This window comes from Hippocampus guttulatus, chromosome 7 (assembly GCF_054856545.1).
Source record: "Hippocampus guttulatus isolate MCC_2025c chromosome 7, RoL_Hgut_1.0, whole genome shotgun sequence".
NCBI classification, from domain to species: Eukaryota; Metazoa; Chordata; class Actinopteri; order Syngnathiformes; family Syngnathidae; genus Hippocampus; species Hippocampus guttulatus.
The window spans coordinates 13,866,953-13,889,573 of NC_141267.1; the positions used below are offsets into that span (position 1 = coordinate 13,866,953).

Genomic DNA, 22,621 nt, shown 5'->3' on the forward strand with positions numbered 1-22,621 from the left:
CGGTTTTTCTGATCTTTCGTTCCTCATATGGAGAGGTTTTTGCGGACGTGCTGCTTCTACTTTTGATCCTTCCCTCAAATTTGAGCAAAAATTACAAAAATGATCATCACCACGTTCTTAAGAATGAGCTACCATCTCCTCTTTATTTACAATGAATTACTTGTTATATCAATAATCACATAAGGTCTAAGTCTGAGGTGGGCAATTCATTTTCCAAAGGGGCCATGTGAGAAATTGGAATGATTGTGCTAACCTATTTTGTGTTCCATATTAAATTTAACATATTCGTATAATACGAATATACCAGTACATACTAAATTGGCACATACAATTTTAAAGCACGTACAAATGTCAAGCATTTAATCAACATCACCAAAAACATGTCTACAGCATGCATAATTTTATTTCTACATTTTTAAACGTTGCAAACATTATGAGCACTAATGGCAAGGGAAATAATTGCCTGTCCAAATCCCCTTCTTCCCTCCATGATGCATTATGTAAGAAAGTTGCTTACATGAGCACCACTGTTGGCGTTGTTGCAAGTTCCTAATTTTTTTCTTCTTCAAGAAAAGGCACTAGAGGGGTCGGCAGAAGTCGGATGTTGTAACAACAATGTTAAATTAGCAACACTAAAGACACAAGTCGCTGCGCTAGCTCGTATACAGCTCCCGCACCTGTGCACTAAAAATTAAAGTGCTGCTTTCAAAATACAGTACCTCATACTGTATATTTGGCTTTATTTTGACTTTAGGCGGATGTGGCCCACGGTCCGAACTTTGCGAGGTCTATTTTAAGGTGTCAATGAATGGCTTTTTATTTCCCGTCTCAGACAACGCTTGCTGCCTCTGGCATCACCTATCCCTGCCATCACCTCACTGTTTGTCGAAGGTCCTCACCAGCCAATGCCCAAGAACCCACAGAAGAGGTATTTAGATTTACACACACACACACACACACACACACACACACACACACACACACACACACACACACACACACACACACAGTTGTGCTTTTTGTTATGTTCCTCCTTTGTCCTGTGTGTATATACACAAAACTGAAAAAACATGCTAAAGAGATCACGTCTCTTATTGACATTTGTTAAAATGAGCCATTTACATTCACAGAGCACAGATGTCCACATGATCAGCGACAGCGAGGGGGACGATTTTGAGGACGCATCAGAGTTTGGAGTGGATGATTCAGAGATGTTCGGAACGGGCGCCTCCGGCTGTCGGAAAACGCCTATGAGTATGTGCAGGACCGTTGTTACACAGTTTCAAGAGAATGCTGTTGTTCCTAATGCCAGTTTGAGCTATTGTGCTGAAGCTCTGCTAGCACATCCTCAGGCTGATCGTGTAATTAATTTTGCCCGTGCAGTGCCAGAGAATAGTGAGAACGAAGGTGATGCCTTACTGCACTTTACTGCTGAATTTTCTTCAAGGTGAGCTCAGCAACGTCTGTTTGCCATATGAACCCAATGTAGTAGAAAGCCATAGACTGTTAACATGTAACAATCTGTTTATATACTATGTGTGTGTTTCCTGCAGGTATGGAGAAAACCACCCAATGTTCTTCATTGGGTCTTTGGAGGCAGCGTCTCAAGAGTCATTCTATGGCAAAGCCAGAGAAGTAAGTCAGCGAACTGTTTTCAGTAACATTCAGACAATTTCTCAGTTCTTACACTTTCTGGCTGATGTTTGGGTCACTCTTGAATGCTGCCGGTGCTTTCGCCTTCGTGATAACATGAGACGGAGTCTACGACCCGCACAAGTGGTTCAGGTAGTGCAGCTCACCCAGTACGGCACATCAATGCGAGCTGTGGCACAAGGTTTGCTCTATCTGTCAGCGTAGTGTCCACAGCATGGAGGCACTATTAGGAGACAGGGGATCAACCAACGTCAGGAGACGTGGAAGGGCATGGGAGGGCAACAACCCAGCAGGACCGCCTTTGTTCAAGGAGGAAAGAGGAGGAGCATTGCCAGATCCCTGCAAATTGACCTCCACCGGGTCACAAATGTGCATGTTTCTGCTCAAACGGTCAGAAACAGGCTCCATGAGGGACGTATGAGGGCCGGACGTCCACATGTGTGGGTTGGGCTTGCAGCCCAACACCATGCGGGATGTTTGGCATTTGCCAGAGAATACTAAGATTGGCAAATTCGCCACTGGCGCTCTGTGCTCTTTACAGATGAAAGCAGGTTCACACTGAGCACATGATAGTCTGGAGACGCCGCGGAGAACGCTCTGCTACCTGCAATATACTCCAGCATGATAGGTTTGGCAGTGGGTCTGTATTGGTGTGGCATGGCTTTTCTTTGGGGGGGCCGCACAGCCCTCCATGTGCTTGCCAGAGGTAGCCTGACTGCCATTAGGTACCAAGATGGATCCTCAGACCCCTTATGAAACCATATGCTAGTGCATTTGGCCCTGGGTTCCTCCTAATGCAAGACTATGCTCGGCTTCATGCAAGAAGAAGGCATTGATGCTATGGGCTGGCCTGCCCGTTCCCCAGACCTGAATCCAATTGCGCACATCTGAGACATCATGTCTCGCTCCATCCACCAACGCTACATTGTACCGCAGACTGTCCAGTAGTTGGTGGAGGAGATCCCTCAGGAGACCATCCATGTGTGTGTAGACGGAAAAATTTGCCCGATTTAAATCTCATTCCAGTGAAGTCCCGAGCACTGCTGTATTTTATTGTGAAAAACAGGCATACAAGACACCACACAATCTGTGGCCAACTTGCAAAGTAATTCAGAATACTTTAGGACATGACATCATTTGGCAAACAAGGAAGGACAAGCCTTCTGACAAATATGATGGGATTCATTTAATTCGAAGTTTCACAATACAGTATTCACTCTTATCCGCCAGCCTGTATCATGTTGTGAGGCCAAAGCTCTGTTGCCACGCAGATTCGAATTTCACCAAAAGCCATCCAATGTTCACCCTGGCTGCGGAGGTTTATTTATAGATGTCCACTCCCCCCCCCCCCCCTTGTGTTTTTCGGCTTTTGTCCTTCCAAGGAAGCACGTATCAACTGACAGCTTTTCTGTGGATTACACTCTCATTAGACTGTGAGGACACAGCAAGATGTTAAGGGAGTTCAGATCACCCGGTACACAGCAAGCGAACAAGGGATGGCCCGAAAAGCACAACGGTGAGGTGGGCAGAAAGAGCAATCAGTCAGAGAGGACAGAAGTAAATATGGTGACAGTGGAGGATTGAGATGGGGGGGGGGGGGTGAGAATCTTAGCATTTCATCTGCTTCTCGGCTGATCCCTTCTCCTAAGCCGGTGCAATATGGCCGCCTTCTCCCTAGTGTTCACCCTCTCTGTACTGCACTCACACCCACACGGGGTTCAAAACCATTTTCACAGTTTTTTTTTTGTTTTGTTTTAGTCCGGGGGAAGCTTGAATTAGCCCGCCAACTGTGCTGTGGTTAGAGTGGCTTTGGAGAAGATGGATATGTGCAAAGAATTTTGGAAGAAAACAGAAGCTTTTTGAGCTCCTCTTTGTTTGTCCTGTTTTGTCGCAACCATCCGAGGCCACAAAACTGTTGTTTGGCAGTTTGCTTCCATATGCGCATGATTGTATCGCCACTTGTGCCATCCGTCCGACCGTCCCTAGGTTTCTGCCTCCATTTGAAAAGCCACCTTGTTTTTGAGTCCTAGTCTCAGAAAGAACTTCCTTCATTATGGGAATGAGCTGAACTGGAAATACACAATGGGTTCATCACGAGAGGAATCAGTGGCACTCTGGGAGAGGCTAATCACTAAGCAAAACACTAGATTTGATGAAGTGTATCTGAAGTTGTGCGTTTGACGGAGGCGCACGGCTGTTGAGATGCACTCAATCCATCCTTAATGAAAATGCTTTTGGGCCGCGGAGCTGAGCTGAGCCGAGCCCTCATGGGGATCAGCGGTTAGTCAGAGTGAACAGAGAGAGAGAGGCCACCCATTGCTAACCACCATCCCCGCTAAATCCACATCAACGCAGCGGTTAATCATTCTAACCCCTCTCGCCTCTGCTCGCCACTCCTCCGCTGTCTGCCACACACAAAGACACATCAAAATTCATAGCTTGCTGGAGTGGGGAATTCAGGGATTTATCTCTGCCAAGTATCCGTTTTAGAATCCGGCAATAGCCTTTCAGAGTCAAGAGAAAAGAGCACAACCAAGATGGCATCTGGCATCTTGATGGGTGCATATGAATGAAGATGTAGTGCTCTGAATCACGAGCTACTCTGTCTTGATTCAGGACGTGAACTTGAAAGAGTCACAAGACACTGAGTAATAAATAGGTATCACGCTACTTTTTATTCATTAGCCACAAAGACGTTTTAAAGAAGCCATCTTCTAAGCATGGAATCCAAAACCGGTCAGATTAGTCGGAGATTTAGAGATTAAAAGTTGACGATGTTTCCGTTTGTACGACCTAAGATGTTTTGACCAAGCCTCCTGTGTGGCTGGTCATTGATCTCCACTGTGTTTTCCCACAGTGTCTGCAAGGTCATTAGATCAGTCATTTGATCTCTTGAAGCGTTTGCCTTTCCAGATGATGCGGCCGTATGTATTACAATCACTATCTGGTCTTCTCTGGCATCCCACATGGTTCTTCGTTTTACTCCCCATGTCCCCGAGTGTTCTTTAAAAATACAGCATCAAGTGCTGACAGTTGGTTAAAAAGTTATTAGACACTCCTAAAAACATGCCAAACACCTGATTCTTATCTGTTGCCATTTATACACCATCCACATTTTTAAAAAGCTGCTGTTCTTGCCACATGATAGGGGATGATTTATCCCTATATATATTTTAGTGTCTGGCAAGTGTCAGTGGTATTAGCAGGATAATCCAATCCAGCCTGCGCTGTTAGATATGTAATGGCCACCTGTTATCACTACCTCATGTTATTTTTCAGAAATTGTCGGCCATGTCATAGCTTGTCCAACAGTTGTAATATTGATTTAATTTTCCCCTTTCCCGGTCAGAAGGTCATAAAGTACAGCATGTTTTAATGCAGTTGACAGGTTAATTTTTAAGGCAGCTATTGAAACACACACACGTATGTCTAACTTAATATTCAATTACTGCATTCGGTAAGTCACTTCCTTTAAAACATAGTAGTACTGACCATTATGTTGTAATTTTCTTTGTAGAATACATCAACTCACCGTTGGGTTTGTTGGGAAACAATTTTGGAAATGTATTATGTATAATGGATTTTTTTTTACCCTGTTGTAGAAGTATTACAATATAATATAACACAACATGGATTGGATGGATGGATAGATATAGTTTCATCTGAAGTTATTTCACAATTTTTTAAAATTTAAACAAATGATGGACTTCATACCAAATGTCAACAGCTCAGTTACTATCAATATCCAAACGAAGTGGAACATTGATTGCCTATGTTGTGGATAAGTCACACACACACACACACACACACACACACACACACACACACGCACACACACGCGCGCGCGCGCACACACACACACACACACACACAAGCGAGCTCAGATTTAGGTGAGCAGGTGTGAAGAAAGGCTATGGGGTCACTCTCTAACTCAGGTTGGACCTAGTAATTTAGCTGAACAGGGATTTGCTCCTCCCTGCTAAGACAGGCAATACAAAAGATCCAACTTGAAAGCGGCAGGAGAACAGAGGGGTACGGACAGTTTAACCAAGATGAAGGAGTTCAGTTCAGCCCAAATGACCACTTTGATTAGTCTTTGCACTTGCGCTAATTGAGCATGCATGTGTGCAAATGTGAGTACTTCGCCGATGGGTGCAACAGAGTTTGGTTTTGTGCATGTGTTGGGATGACAGCGTTTGAGCGTGTATCGGGTTGTTGTGCCCCCCCCCCCACCCTTCATGTTGTAAAAGTCCACCCTCCCCTCTTACTCATTCCTCACTCAAGACTGAATTTGCTTGTCTTCTCAGCGTGAGTGTTTAATCTTTTCAGGCCGTTGAATCGGTCCGATGAATGAGTCCCCGGCTCCTTCTCTCTAGGAGCCCTGGAGATTATTCTAAAGCTCTAATCGTTGAGCAAACACAGCAGTGCGCTCCCATTCCTATTCTACAGAGGCCACAGTATAGCACAACTTGGTCTTTCACTCTCTCTCACATTTAACACCCTGTGTAGATTTTTTTCTTCTTTTTGTTGTATGTAGCCTAGATTACGACTCCTGAGAAAGGGACCTTCTGATGCACCCTGTTTGGAGAAAAAAAAAATGAACCAAGAGTTTTTCTGTTTGTTCTTCTCATTGCAAGAGAAGTGACATGTAATTTAGAGAGCATTATTTCCAACATTGTCCTTTAGAACCTTATTCTACTTGTGGGTATGTTTGTTTTTTAATTAGATAGTCAGCGGGGAGAATGCTGGGCTTATACCATGGTGTCAATATCTTTGGATTTAGAGCTTCGTCAATATTGTCTGCCCCTGCCACTACTAACCTGAGTAGGCTGTTGGCATTTGGTGTAAAATAAATAGAGTGATCTGTCTGTTTTGTTTTCTCCATATTTCTGATGACTCCAGAGAGATTTTATTTACACCGCTCTCCACTTGATTGCATGTTGTATTTGCCAGTGGTGGCTTTGTCTTTCCCAATAGAAGCCACGCAGTCTCTTCACCCTCTGGCCAATCAGTGGTTATGCCGCTCAAACTTTACGACCGGTCAATTCATGTGAAGAATTCTTGAACAAATTGTCTTCTTTGCAGAGAAAGCTGCTGGCCATCTACCTCCACAATGACGACAGTGTCCTCAGTAATGTCTTCTGTTCCCAAATGATGTGCGCCGACTCCATTGTCTCCTACCTGAGCCAGAACTTCATCACATGGGCCTGGGACGTCACTAAAGAAGCTAACAAAGCCAGGTAGCTAAGTCAGCACGATGACTGCACGAGGCCTTTTACCGCCGGTTGATGTTCGGGAATATGGCTTTGATTTGTTCAAATGATCTTTCAAACCATATAAGGTGTCACATTTTTGATGTTTAATCAATATGCTCCATGCTAACAGCCTAGTGGAGTCCACTGCTTGAATTAATACTGACTTGTAGTTAATGATTTGGGAGGTGTTTTGTCTATTTTTTCGGATGAGAGGCTGAACTGAACCCAGGCTAACTGATTGGGCCCCACTCAAACAGTTGCCTTTCATTCTTTGTATTAGTTCTTGTACAGGACATTAATATTTTTACTGCGATACATACCCTAAGTGGTACAAACTAAATGTTCAGGGAAAATGTCAAACAGGACTTTGAAGCTTAGCATTCATGCAAGATGTCAACAATTCAAAATGAGCTATCCAAATGAATAATACTCAAATTTAAGTAATCATTAATTACATACACACATTTATTAACATGTATATGACAGAAATATTAAAACATTTTAAAACAGCTAAACGGAATTCACATTACAGTATTTCCTCTGGCAATTAAGTCTCGTCCAGAAGGTGATGCAGGTGGACCTGCATTATTTTCTCATTCCCCATTCCTCCTTCCTAATTTTAATTTTGAATACCCCCACTACCCGAGTGTTTTCCCACTCCCGAGAACCCCCCCGAGTTAAGCCTGCCCTCTGGTAGGAACCGTTTAAGAAAGACTCGCACCCTGACCTCATCCCTCCATTATTTCTTTTAAGGAAATGCCCTCCTTCCTTCATTCCACTCTCCTTTCTCTTCCATTGGCCTCCTTTGCTTTTTGCCCCAGCTGGGCCTTTTTATTACACATTAAAGGCAGGCAACATCTGGAGCTTTTCATCGCACACAGCTAGTCACAGCTTCGCTGCTAACGCATGCATGCACAAACGCACGCTGGCCCACTCTCACAAACACGGCGTCTCAGCATTCTCACGCTCCCGGGTTGATCCAGAGTGTCTGGTGTTTGGCGTCAATCACACTTGTTAGGCTGTGTATGTATGTGTGTATGTGCGCGTGTGACAAACCTGCTGATACTGGAATGTGGCTTGCTTCACTTTGTATTCTCTCGAGCTGCATGAATGCCGTTTCTCAGAGTGGATGCCAGTTTAACAGTCGCCTCTGAGAAATGAGCCTGATGTACTGTGCTGCGGTGTCCTGACCCTTGGCAAAAAATTGATCACGTCCAGTTGATCAAGAAGATACTATTTGTATCTTTTAGTTCACTGCTGTCGCTGCTTTGCAGTATTTTTCTTCCACTCCCTCGCACGGGAAAAACATAAACGTAAAGCTCATCTCGAGTCCCTGAAAATGACTACTTGAACTTTCACCTCTATATGAATGAATGGTTTAACTGTTGTTGTTGTTGTTGTTATGACTTTGGGCTTGTCTCCTTAAGGGGTCATCAAAGTGAGTCACTCGCAAGATTTGTTTGGCAGTTTATTGCCTTCCTTTGAGAGCTTCATAAACACAACATATCTTCCTCTTGTTTGACTTCTCCTCCTGACGTCCCTCCACCTGAAAGCATAACTTGTCTAGACGGAGAATAAGCTGTCTTTCCAATCAAAACGTGTCCGTTTGCTTTCAGAAACACTGTGCTTCTGACACGAAGAGCTGTCAGAGCATCCAGTTCTCATAGCGATTCCAGCACAAGTGGCTGTCAGAAATATACCCTGCAGGTTTGCCTATTACTGTACCAGCCTGAGTCATCAACTGCTCAATGAAGCACATGACTGGTCTAGTCAAATTTTAGTCATCAAGTTGATGGCAAGAAATGCAAGGTGACATTGCAGGGAAACATTAACTATTTTAGTTGTCTGGATGTTCAGCGAGGGGCGAAGATGTGTGACCAATTGGAAGCTGTCAATCATATTTATCAACAGAGCAAAGGCTTAAACTCCCATTAGCTTAGTGCAGGTGTCTCCTGCCCTGAAGCTCTTAAAAGCCCATTGGTCTGATTCAGTCTAGGCTACATTCTTCACCATGTCATTGTGGCTCAGTGAAACTGAGCTCATGTTGACATGAGCTGTGAGATTGCTTGACTTGATACTGCTGTTGTCACGGTAGCAAATTTTCAGCTTCTATACAGTACCTGTATAAAATAGCTCAATTACCTGTACTGAAACGATTCCACAGCAAAAATAACTTGCAAACATATTTTATCTTTAAACAATACAAAAAAAACCCCACTACTAATAATGTTATATATTCATGCACACACAAAAACACACACACTATAAATATGTTACCGTGTTTTAAGATAGCAAACGCCCGACAGGTTCATACACATATTATGCTTTACAACAGTACCTAACTGTATTTATAATTCCATCTGCCAGACAGACACAGAGCTGGAGCACGTTCACTGTCTATTTTTTTCGCAAAGTAACGGTATTGGAAATGACGGTGTCGCTTTATTTTTGCTCCCCGAAAAAAATTCATGATACGTCACTGCTACCGGTACTTGGTGCAACTCTACTTTCTAATGTCTTCAGTCACACACTAGATGGACAGTATGAGACACACTTTAAAGGAGAAGGCAATCCAAAACCTTTTTTTTTTTTAAACAATAATACATTCTATCCAGTCGAAAGACTGCTTTCTGGTTTGATGTTGAGTTTGTGGAATATGAGTTAAAGAGTAAAATCGACCCAACTTTTGGCCAGCTCAGGGAACGACCAATCATGGCTCGGCTTCAGAAAACAGGTGTGCCCAAATTGGTCTTTACCTGAGCCCTGAGGAACGACGATGTCATTTTCAGTGGAGAGTAAGTGGCAAAATGGCCGCCCTCCGAGTTGGACAAAAACGGGTGGATTTTGCTGGCTCAGTCATATTCCATAAACGTAATACTAATTACAAAGCTTTGAGTAGTGGGGGCACAGCGAACATATTGGAAAGAAAATGTTGGGGTTGACTTTAATCATTAAGTTAATGAATCAAGAATTAGGCTCACTTCAATTTTACCCAGATATGTGTGCAAGGCAGTTTTTCAATATGGAGAAGTCCCTTGGCTAGGTGTGCTTGGGGTGGAAGAACTTGAGGTCAGTGACTAAAATACAACAACAAAATCACACTCTGCGACTGTGTGGACAGTATGGCTGCAAAAGAGGAGACAAACTCTTGATTTTCCTCCATTTTCACCTTTCTTGGGGCGTACCCTTACATGTATGTTACTTCCAGAAACACTGTGTTACCATCTTACTGCATTTTCATCATGATTTTTCTCTATCTTGACTTTGAGATGGCTGACTAAAGCAGCTTTGTTTGTGTTTGATGGGAGAGTTTAGATTGGGTTACCCTTCAAGTTAGTGTCTATTGTTCACTGGTCTTTCATTACAGGTTAGAGTTTCTCCACAGGTCATTGTTATGGTTTACCTGGGCCGTGGTCTCTACGGGGATAAGTGTCAGGGCAAAATGATCAGTAGGATTTAGGGTGCGCAGCTTCTTCATTACTAAATGCGGGTCACTCGGAGTTCAACAATCACATCCCATCCACAATTTATCTTTAAAAAAATGCTTCTCTTTTGACCATCTTTTGGACTGTTTCCCCTTTTTCAACAATCCGTTAGTCTATAACCACATTTACACAATGCGTGGGGGCAATTTGGACTACCGCAAGCTAGTGGTGTTGCACTATTTGACAATCGTGCAAGTAACTCTCTGGTTTGCCTTCATGTTTTCAAGAGCGGCAGCCCCTCCCAGATGGCGTCTGTCAACTTCATCACCCTCATCTGACCCGTTGTCTCTCCCTCCATTCCATTACTTCCCTCTATTTTATCAGCCAGTTATTAAAGTAGATCTTATTAAAAGGCGGGAGGAAAAAAGTAATCTATATTTGCATTCAGTCTATAGCAATTCATTAATATTATGACATTTAGAGGGAGCTTGGCGGGCTGAGGCTGCCTGCTACCCTTTTCCCCGCTTGAAATGTTAATTTAAAAACTTCCCTCTTTGTAATGGAATAAGAAATCCTCTCTTACCCTATCAATTCTGGAAGTCAGGCAAGGCATACTAATTCACCCAATTGAGGTAGCGCGTCACTCTGATGAAATAAGAAAAAGTAGAATTGGTTTGAAAGTCCTTAATACCTCCAGTTGCGTGCATTTCTCTATTATGTGAGGTCACAATGCTGAACTGATCATATCCATGTTTTTTTTTGTCTGCGTTTGTTTGTACTATACGCTTGTATTTATATATTTACCTCGCATACAGTATATGTATTTGTGTTGATTGTCAAAACAAATGTTTGCGAATAATGTGGAAATTATACATTGACTCTCATTTGTCTTTCAGGCTACTCACCATGTGCACGAGACATTTTGGCAGTGTGGTGACACAGACTATACGCACATATAAGACAGACCAGTTCCCTTTACTCCTTATTGTCATGGGAAAACGCACCTCCAATGAAGTTCTAAATGTTATTCAAGGTAAATGCTGTGTACACATTCAATAAATGCTCCCTATTGATTCTAAAGGCATGGCACAATGCATTCTTCTCTACTTCAGTTTCTAGTTTTGTTTTTTTTTCTTTTGTTTCTGCATTCTTTCCATTGCTTGAAATTTCTGAAGAGATTCATCACATGTCCGATTGTGGCTACATTTTAACTCTCAGGCAATACGACAGTGGACGAGCTAATGATGAGGTTAATGGGAGCAATGGAAATCTTCACAGCACAGCAACAAGAGGACATAAAAGATGAGGTAAAGGCACTTGCTCCGGAAACGTACGGGTCTTAGAATGTTGTGTGAATCCCCCCCGGCAGCCTTTCAAATGTGCCTCCTACTGGCGAATTCAATGGCAGGGAGGCATTATGCCATATTTCTACTGCTACATCACACAGCGGTTCAACATTGGAATGTTGTCAATTGGGATCTAGTTTAGCATTTCCAATGTATAGTTTGTGTATTTCGAACCTTGTAAATTTGTGAGAAGAGTATGGAGAAGTCCCTTTTCTGTTAAAACATGAATCGTTGTACAGATCCAGGTTCATAAAAGGCATCGTTGAAAGGTGGAAGAACATTAATGTCTTGACCTAAACCACATCACATATTAGTTGAGATGAGTTATAGAGCAATTTGGCGCATCAATGACGTGGACAAATAAATGGTCCACTGGGCAAATAAATAAAACGTTCCACATACCGTAAACACACTGCAGTTCTGGTTTGTCACTTTGTACATTAGAAACAACTGAGGTTGAAGGAATTGTCCTGTGCCGTGCCATGTGTCGGAATAGCAACGCGCTGAGTAGAGCGCGAGGCATTGTTACTTGAAATGACACACATTGTTTCAGCTAATTTAAGTTTAAGCTCTCATTTAGAGATAGGTTCCCATACTCGCCAGTCTGTTTCTGTTTTGACTACCGGTTTTATAAATGAGAGATGTCACTCCGTATTAGAGTTTAACAATGAGTCAGTGAGCAGCAGTGCTTGTCAGTTATGAGAACCGCAGATAAGGAGTAACATTGTCGTACATAATGACTGTCTTATTGACAGCTACTTTTCATATAATCTTAATTGCAACACTGTTTTGGCATCATTTTTGGATTTCCCACTTTAGTCGCACCTCAGTTGATCAAGACCAGTTGAAAGAATTCATTATTGCAAATGTGTTTGTTACTATAGACATTCATGTATTTATTTATTTTTTAATTTCTTTTGAGACCGGTACTTGTGAATATGAAAAGTTCCATACTATTGTTAACACAAAAAAAACTGCTGAAATGTGAGCTTGTATATGTATGAATGACATTTTACTCATACAGTTACATTACTGTAAAATCCTGTGCATAATATGGCATAACATTTCACCCGCTACATTATTCTCATGCTTGGTAAATGTTACTCTCTTTTATTTGATTAAGTAGTTCTTAGGTCTCGCCTTATAATGAATGCATCAATGGGTGTTAGCTCATTCGGACAGTTAAGAAACAGGCAAAATGTACAGTAAAGTTGTGTTGAGGAGGTGTTTACGTTGGAAAATAACCCAGGTGCAGGCTGCCTGAAGGAAATAACTTGTAGAATGTCACATGACAACAGCATGGACTTTGAATGGTTTTGAAAGCCTAATGCAGCTGTGTGTTTGTCAATTAGGCCCAATAACCACAGGAATTGAGTCAATGCTGCTCCTGACAGGACCTATTCTCATCTCCAGGGCCAAATGGGTGAAGTCAGCCTTGACATTGCTCTAATTCCAATCTTCACTTCATCTTGTTCCAAGTATTGGTCTTTTTTGGAGGGGGGTGGGCAGGTTAACTGCAGTGTCAGTTATTTTCACTATAGTTTCCTACTACGCATAAACCCGACACACCACAAACGCCAACGTCCACTCAGCTCTGACATTCCATATTGACGGTGTCTAACAACGGAGCAGCTGGATAGCCACTTTGTGTCTTAAGCAATTCGGACTGTCTCAAAAGTCATTCCAGTGGTTGTCTGAATTTTTATCTTTGTATCTATCTACTTATCAAATGACGACTCACTGTAGATCTTGTGGCCTTCATTTGCCTGGATCACAAGTCATTGTCCATTCCTCCACTCTTCTGGGAAACTATCTACCAGTACAAGAATTGTGTTGAATTTTTGTCCACTCATCCAGAAGAGCAACTGTGAGTGAGGAGGTCACCGATGTTGACCCTGAGAGGGCTCCTGGATCCTCAGTCTCTGTTCCAGTTCATGCCAAAAGTGTTTGATGGTGCTGCGGTCAGGTCAGGATGGATTAGTTATGCTAACATATTGCAAAAGAGCAAAAACACAATCGACAGTATGTTGAGATCTGAGTTTAAAAGTAACCAATGTAAAACATGGTCCAAAAATAATCGACAAATGTCTATGCACCCAAAATAATATTTTTTCATCTGGCATCATGTTTTGTTGTCATCATTTCACTTTGAAAGTGTGCCACCTTGTCTTTCCAACAGTCTCCTCTTCCACTATAGGCGAATGAACATAGTGGCCGTTACCAGATTTGAAAATCCATCCATCCATTTTCTGAACCGCTTTATCCTCACAAGGGTTGCGGGGGGTGCCGGAGCCTCTCGCCGTTTTCGGACAGTAGCTAAATAGCGATGTTAATTAGCAGTGATGATGAAAGTCCGCTAACTTACTGTACATTAAAACAGATGTTGCACACAATTATGCTGGCAAAAATTGGGATAGCATCGGAGTTGATTTCTGTCCTTCAATTTACAAAAGTGCACAAATGTACCCTTAGGACTCAATAGTGGACTCTAAGGTTGGCAAAATGGCCTGTTGGAGCAGATGGACGTGTCTGGTCTGAAATGTGTCACTTTTATCACGATCTACATCACACAAATCCATACAATATATAGCCGTGCCGTTTGTTTGCGTGAGTCTTTTCCAGTGCATTGGCGGTATAATCTTTTGATGCTTGCCCTTCTCCCACTCTTTTACAGTTTCCTTTCACTGTTTGGCCATTATGTGAGCCAAGAGCGCAAATGTATCTTTTGCATGTGCTGGACTCAAAGCAACAATACACACTGTCCTTTTGCTTGCCTGCCGCTTAGCTTCACAGTGGCCCCCTCCGATCATCACAATAAGCTTCCTTTGCCATATCCGGGCAGGCACACAGCATGGGCCCTCAGAAAAGAGAAAAGTACTGGCTCGACGCTGTTAACACAATAGACTCTCGTATTTAGTCCCGGTCTTTCTAAAGCACTCTCCGGCCGCAGAAGGTACACAGAGAAAAGCGGCCTGTCCCCTTCCCTCTGTACAAACAGGAAGAGAGAAGCCGAGGGAATAGAAGAGAAAGGGATGGTGAAACCGAGATGAGGATTCATAAAGGAAGTTCGGAGTCTGATAAATGACAGTTTGGTCACAATGAATTCCCCTCTGTTGCTACTCTTTCACAGGTGGTGTTTGTACGTAACCACATTTAACGTGCTCTGCTTTCTTTTTTGTCTTGCTTCTGTCTGGTTCCACACCCACTCCCCTGACTCAGATGTTTGGTCTGTGTCTCCTCTCCACATAGGACGAGCGGGAAGCAAGAGAGATGGTTAAGAGAGAACAGGACGAGGCCTACCGTCTGTCTTTGGAGGCTGACCGAAAGAAGGTATGAAAACAATGACAATAGATCCACTGACACTGGCCTGCGCGGAACTCAGGTGTGGGATTGCCACAATAAATCTACACTGTAGTGTACGATACCATGAGGCATACTTGGACAGTCTAATGAGATCATTAAATGATAAAAACCTTCAAAATAATGTCTTCAAAATCACTTTCAGAAAATGTCAAAATATTTAAAATCCAAAAAGTCCACCTTTAGGTATGTCGCAAGCCGAAGCGCAAGTCTGCGGGTGTTCACTGCACCCATTTTTTTTCTCAACATTGCAACATTAAATGAAGCGAATTGCATCCATGGGATGAATAACATTTTCAGCATCGGAATTTGTTTTGAATTTGAAAAAATTACATTTACGTGCATGCGCATTGACAAATCGTGTTTGCAATCTGACAAATATATGGGGGGTCCTCTTCATTAATTTTGAGCACTGTACCTCTATGACAGTGTCATTAAACTATTGTGGTGTGTAATTTTTTTAAAATGTATTTTTAAAAAATCGTTATTTATAATTTATAAAGCTGGAGTTTTATCATGAGTAAATAATTAACTGCAAATGATGAATTATATGCCATAGTACATGTTTGCACAGTCACCATTTTCTGCCACGTTTTGGTTCTCTTTTCGATTTCCATAAAAAGAAATTGTTTCCTTTTCAGAGGGAAGCTCAAGAGCGAGAAGAGGCTGAGCAAGTTCGCTTGGAGCAGATGAGAAAGGAGCAGGAGGAAGAGAAGGAGGTTATTTTCATCATGCTCATATACAATGATCAGTTTTGGTCGCGTGTTCTCTTCACCAACGCTGGATATTTTTCCATCCTGGTGTTTTATTGTTTGTTTGTTTAATATGATTGTTAAATTGTGGTTTTGTTGCTCGCTAGTGAGTAGAGTTGATCAGGCACGGAGCCTTTTGAAAAGAACTTTGTCATTTTAATTACAGTGAGCCCCCTCCCTGCAAATATCACCCAACTTTACACACAGTTATTGTTCTGTTTAGCTGCTTTGCATCGGTACAGCACACAAGCCCATATTGAAGCCAAAGTTAACAAAAGAGTCACAGACGTGTGCGCAAACACATATATTCACTTGAAAACAATAATTGTATGCCAAGTGCGGGCTAAGACACACATACACAGGCAGACACTGTCACGCACATGGGACAAACAATAATTCTGCGAGGACGACACCAACGCCGTTATGCACTTCGTCGTCATACAGTGTAGTGCCGGCTGATTGTTGTTTGCTCAGCAGCACGGCGCCTCAGCGCACCGAGTGGTATTGGGTGACTCAGCTCGCTCAGGTGATTTGTCACTTAAGTTAAACAGAAAACAACAAAAGAGTCTCTGGCCGGCTACCTTGATTATATCACTGTAGACCTGTGTGTGCGGGTGCGGGTGCGGATGCGCGCACTAGGGTGTTTTTACAACAATGGGTACCGTGGCCCAACTTACAGGAGATCACATTTCCATGCCCACGCTTCACGGCGTCCATTGTCTCCTCCGCAAATGATGTGGTCTTGCTCTTACTCGCAATCAGTCTTTTACTTCCGTAGAAGATGACAGCTCTGGAACTAGAAATTATTTTTTCTTCACAAATGCTCTCCTGACTGTTGAGCACCCGGAAAATACCAAAATTATTCTGTTTTACCATCACAACTATCCCTAGCGATTAGCCTCCATCAAAGAAATGAAATGATGAAATGAAGAAAATATAAGAATTAATCTTTGTAAGATATGTTTTCATTCATTGATATTATGAAACACGTTTTACTGCACGGAGTGATCGCATGTTGTGTTATGTTTGGTTAAATTGGACTGTGGTATGAATTCTCTTGATAGTGCACTTCCTTTAGTCGGGTCTAAAGCTTCTCATCTCAAGCCTGGTGAGCACAAGAGAGGACGTGGATCACTTGAAACCAAATGTGATCCTTCAAATGTGAGCATTTTACTTCGGTTCAACTCCAATATGAATACTGCATGGACCAAAGGCATCACTGTTGTTAAAATAACAGCGGAAACAGTTGCATGTTATTCTGGCCACGTAAGTACAAAACCTGAGGCTAAGGCAGAGGTGTCAAACTCAAGTCCCGGCCTCCACTGTGATATTTTGTGGCCCCTTGCATAACATCAGAAAGCTTCATGTTTGTGTGGTTCCCAGTTTTTTTGCCATGCCGTTGCCCTGCAGTGGCTTTTTTTCCGCTCACTATTGGGGGACCATAGCCCAGGCTCATCACAGCCAAACTCTACTGACAAAAATTTGGAGATAATTGGCTTTCGGGTGAAATTTCAGGACGAGCCTAAAATGCATTCAAACCTTTACAGGTGAACTTAATGTGACCTTGTCTAAGCCCACCTATTAAATGTTTCAGTACTTTTTGAACAAGTTGCTGTTCTCTGTCGAGGAGCTTAACAGCAAAATTCGCAACAGTTATTGGACCCTTGAATTGACCAATAAATGCCCCGATTAAATTAGAGGTGGTGTTTTTACAGCCGTCCTCATCATGCTATTCACAATTTGACATCATGAGACCAAGATGCCCCCCTAACAATGGACCCACAGTAGCTTGCCATTGTGATGCTTCAAACAGGACGTTGTCAGACGGAAGTGGCCACTGAGCTTCGAGTGTCATCATCAGGTTGCAACAGAGATACAGAGCGACTGGACTTGGATCCCTTTTTGTGGAATACTTGATGCGGCCCAGACTCTTAGTGGCCCCCACATTAGTTGATTTTGAGACCCCCGGTCTAAGTTTTCTTACTCCAGTTGTACGGATTGCCACGCCCTTTTGCTTGTGTCACCTGTATCTGCGTTTGCAATGGAGGAATTCCCAGATCTTTGTGACTACTTTATGTCGTTGAGAATTTCTAATTGGGATCTGTTTGAAACGTTACTGTCACATAGGCTTATCCCACGAAAAGTTGTATGGCAGCAGACAGCATTTTTATTTTGTAAGATTGAGTTTTTGCGTACAATACTGTCCATTCAGGTTCTGACTTTTACCCAGCAAATTTAGATACATTGTTCAAGATGGCAATGCTCGCCTTGCATTTAGTGAACCGGGACCAATCACGAACCATTTTCTGCTTTCACCCATACCAGAGAACCTGTAAGCATGAACATATTCTTAACCTTAGAGTTTGACGGCAGCCTTTTCTGCCTTAGTCAATCAATCAATCAATCAATCCTTTCATACATGGCCATGTAACTTTAAAAGTGCCTCACATTGTTAAAAACAATGACGAAAACAACAAAGGGTTGTTTTCGTTGAGTATGTATTTTTGAGACTTTTTGAGGCTTTAGCTAAATCCATGTTATATACGGAGGTGTCCACAAAGAAGTGAACAAAAGAGAGGTCGGGGCGTGCTCTCTGCGTTTCTCACGACTTTTGCAAGGCTCTTGATATGTCGTCGTGTGGCTGTTAGTTGCGCCACCACTCGTCATTTGTTTGCCTTTTGTGGTTCGCCAGATGAATGAATAGATAAATGCTCCAGGTTATTTTTTATGGAGCAGCCCAAACTCTGCACCCGACCAGACGCGTGTTCTGTGGTTTCTTCAGGGACGCTACACCTCACATCTGTGGGTGTTTATGCTTGTGTCTGTGTTTGACTGTCTGTCTCCATTTGTACCTCCACCATCATACACACCCTCAATCTGTTATTTGTGTGTGTGTTAGGTTGTCCCTGGGGGACCCTTTAACTCAGTCAGCAGCATCAGCAGCTTGTACCTGAGGGAACTGCTGATGGCGCGGCACGAGCGCTACCCTGCCCACCCAACACCAGAAGCTGCTAATGAGCTACTGTTGTACACTCTTATGAAATATAATTGCATTATGGTGTGTAAATAAAGCCGGGGCGTGTTGTCACAGCATATGCTCCCCGGCTGGCCAAACAGGAACAACAAGCAGTGGGGGGAGGAGAAGTCGAGGGGACAGAAGCAGAATGAAGTGGGAGGCTCTAGGGAGCAGCTGAAACGCTGTCTCCCAAACGCAGCAGAGCTGATTAGCTCTGCTGCAAAATCGGACAGGTGATGGTTGCCTTTTGTTCCAACAGACACATTTGTGCTGTAATGTACAAAGTACGGGTCGAATCCATAGAATAAACTTGTCTCCCCTCAATCGGTCAATGCGACGCCTGATGTATGCAGTGTTCCCTTGCTACTTTGTGATTCGGTGATTGCGGATTTGTGACCAGAACATGATCTTCTGCAGTTTTACGTCACAATTTTATGGGGTTTCTTTGCCATTTTTCTTCCTTCTTAGTCGGACCAGTCAGGAAATGTTGACTTTTTTTTAAAAATTGGTTTTACGTTTGCTTTGTTTTAAAACTCACACCGTGAAAATGACGGGCATTTTAGGAAAATCACCCCGATGCTCGTGCACACCTGTTTTTTTTGTTGCACTCTGAATAACAAAACGGCATATTCCGTCAACGCTCTTGAGTTTCCAAATGGTTAGAATTAACAAGTGCGCGCTCAGAGAATATTTCCTGAGAGCTCCTTGCACCCCCCAATTCCCGTGCCCTCATGGTGGGTGCATTTGGAATTGTCCATCAAGCAGGCCGCTTCCCTTAAACCGTTCATGATATTGTTCACACACTCAGCCACATATTTTCTTTGGGGGAAAAAAACCTCTCAGTTCACTTTAGCGGGCTGTCAAGTGCAAGCCGGAGCAACAGGTGGTCATTTTGTGTGAAATCATTTGTTCGGATGAATAGTTAAGTTGACTTACGCATCAGTACTACTCCTTGAATATAACGCCATTGTGCATAATGTCACATCATACAAAGGAGAAAATCTCATCCGAAGTACGTTTTAAATGATGAATGTTGACATGGGCTCGTTATCTTGAACAACATTCATTTTGGGAGACTATTTACATTGCTGATTGTAGGCTGTCATCAAACAAACCATCGCATGGTAACCTGTACTGCTTGATAGGCTTTGAGGCCGAGATGCTCACCGGCCTCATTGCATCAACACCTGTATGTAAAGCCCCTTGCCTTTCGTCAACATGCAGCTATACTCAACCACATCTTAGAAAATATGCTCGTAAATTTTAACGTTTGAGGTTTACATGCAGCTGTTAAGGTAGACAATTAACATCCGTTGTGTGTCGAGGCACAACAGACTGGACGAGTTCTTTTGCTTTGTCACGTTTTAGCTTTAGCCTAGCGTTTTATTATAACAAAAGAACTCAACTTTTCCAACCGTGCCAAAAAGTCTAACAATCTTACAAAGTGTGCCGTACTGACCACAGTGTTTCCTTTCTGTCAGGCCATCCGTTTGTCACTGGAGCAGACCCTACCGCCGGAGCCTGGCGAGGAGTCAGTGGAGCAGATCAGCAAGCTGCGAATCCGCACGCCCAGTGGAGAGTTTCTGGAAAGGCGCTTCCTGGGCAGCTGTAGGCTCCAGGTCCTCTTTGATTTTGTGGCTTCCAAGGGATACCCATTCGACGAGTTCAAGCTCCTCACCACCTTCCCTCGTAGAAATGTGAGTTGCCTAGGTTACGCTCTTGTGAGAATTTAGAAGGAAGCTATTAGTTTAAGAGCATTATTCAAAGTTTCAAGTGGACTATTTTAGAGCAAAATTAGTGTCACTTAACCTTACTGTACTTTAGTTGACTGTAGGTCGGTCTTTCCAGGAGGACATCATCCCCAGACGAGGTTTCTGTAGCGTAATGCTATTTATTTATTTTTTGTGCAGGGTCACTACAGTGAGACGCACTAGAAAAATGGCGAGTACTGCCCAAAAGAACCCGATTCACATATTGCTATAAAAATGCTACATTTTATCAGAATTTCCACCCAGCCTGAAACATTTTTTTCAAACAAAAATCCCCAGTACTCTCGATATTGGATTAAAAAAAAAAAAGGCAAATTTTATCCGAGTGGGATAATCAGTTTGCCGCTTAGATTTCTTCCCATATTTTGTGTTTTTGTATTAGTACTTGCAGTCACCACATGTCAAAACATGGCATGGAAGAGCTTATTTAAGGAATACCAATAGCATCATCCTACCATATAGTTAAATTCTAAAACACACCCCTGTTTGTTCTTGTCTGTGTTGGGCCGTTAACTCTTACTGTTTCTCTTGTGTTTTAATTCTTCATGTTGCATCCCTCCCTTTTGTTCATGCGTACCGGTGACAGTAAAAGCTGACTGCTCATTTGTCCACCCACTACTTGAGTGCATATCAGTGAGTGTGCCGATTGTGAATACAATACACGATAACTGTGAGGATACAGTTGTCAGCACCAGTAGTTGTAGTCTGTGTGGTTCTTGTGCTGACGGCGAGCATCAGCCTCTTGAAACCAAATCATAAACAGCGCTTGGTCTCCTACGCTCCATGGTAACGAATTAATAATAAGCACTGTTTAAACTGCCGCTTTAATTAGCTATGCTGCTTGAAACAAAACTGAGATTTTCATTAATCAACAGTGGATAGGGGTGGCAGCATTGAGGTGTGTGTCTCTCCGCGCGCAGGCTTGTCCAGGCACCGTTCGCCGGCAGTCTTTTGAGACCAGTACGGCACTAACACCGCAAGTCAGCACCCACATTAACGCGCACCTCGCACGTTGTTTTGTCACAATCACACACTTCACAAGTAGAGACGTTTTCAAGCAAACGCATGCGCTTCTCGCAACTTTACCACTTGAAGGATTCACCGTTTTCTCTTCATAATCAAGAGTAAATGTGTGATGGACCAAGATAAAGGTGGCTGCATCACAGATGAAAATTCCAGTCAAGACAGGATGATGGGATTTCAAGGGAGGAGAGAAGAGGACCAATAGAAAGAGTCAGAGACAACAAAAAGCTTAAACAAAGAAAATAATTCATCAGCGTTGCTGCCTGATGGGGAACTGGTTAGAGAAGACACACGGAGTAGATATTGAGAAGATGATGATTGAGAGAAGTGATAGATTTTAGGGGGGAGGCGGATAAGTGGAAGCGCCAGTATGAGGCTGTGAACACAGGCCCTGGTCTAATCCCGCAGCTCTGAGTTGTAATTAAATGCGGCAGAGCATAAAAAAAGCTCCATCCCGTCCAGACGCTCTCACTTTTGCTCTGCCAGTATCAGAGGATCGAGCACTCTTGCTTTTGCCGTACAACTGTTGACATCTTCTTTCTTCTCTCTACCTCGACACAGCCTTGTCGATTGGTCGACACTGATGTCATTTTGGCACATCTACTGTATATCTTGACTTTTTCCCCTCTACATATAATCGGGGCTTGTTTCAAAATCTGAATATACATAATTCAGTTTTTATTAAGATACTTGTTTTTGTAATCATAATCACACTTCCGTCCTCTGTGTTACACGAGATGTTTTTATTTTTTTAAATGAAAATTAATCCACCCCAAGTGTTTTTGGAGTGCTTGTTCAAAAAGGATATGTTTTTTCTTTTTTAAGTAATATAATTGCAAGATATCAGTAAAGTACATGAGGCAAATCAAATTTAATTTCTCGCTTAAGCTGTCTTTCCAAAAAGAGCGCCAATCAGTGCCCATCCATCTCCAGATTTTGGACGACTCGTCAGGATTTGGTCCCAGTGGCTTATCTCCTCAGCACTACGGCAGGCCTTACACTGGCATCATTTGTACAGGGCT

General features: G+C 42.8%; 1 protein-coding gene across 2 annotated transcripts in view; it reads left to right on the forward strand.

The window, feature by feature from the left end:
- Window positions 1-22,621, forward strand: part of faf1 (Fas (TNFRSF6) associated factor 1) — a 55,631-nt gene that overhangs the window by 26,543 nt on the left and 6,467 nt on the right. For both annotated transcript variants that reach the window (XM_086115539.1, XM_086115540.1), the window contains 10 exons: window positions 833-928; window positions 1,131-1,254; window positions 1,384-1,447; window positions 1,554-1,635; window positions 6,739-6,893; window positions 11,230-11,366; window positions 11,552-11,640; window positions 14,929-15,009; window positions 15,681-15,758; window positions 20,289-20,504. In XM_086115539.1, coding sequence (XP_085971665.1) covers window positions 833-928; window positions 1,131-1,254; window positions 1,384-1,447; window positions 1,554-1,635; window positions 6,739-6,893; window positions 11,230-11,366; window positions 11,552-11,640; window positions 14,929-15,009; window positions 15,681-15,758; window positions 20,289-20,504 — 1,122 coding nt within the window. The remainder of the gene's footprint in view (window positions 1-832; window positions 929-1,130; window positions 1,255-1,383; window positions 1,448-1,553; window positions 1,636-6,738; window positions 6,894-11,229; window positions 11,367-11,551; window positions 11,641-14,928; window positions 15,010-15,680; window positions 15,759-20,288; window positions 20,505-22,621) is intronic.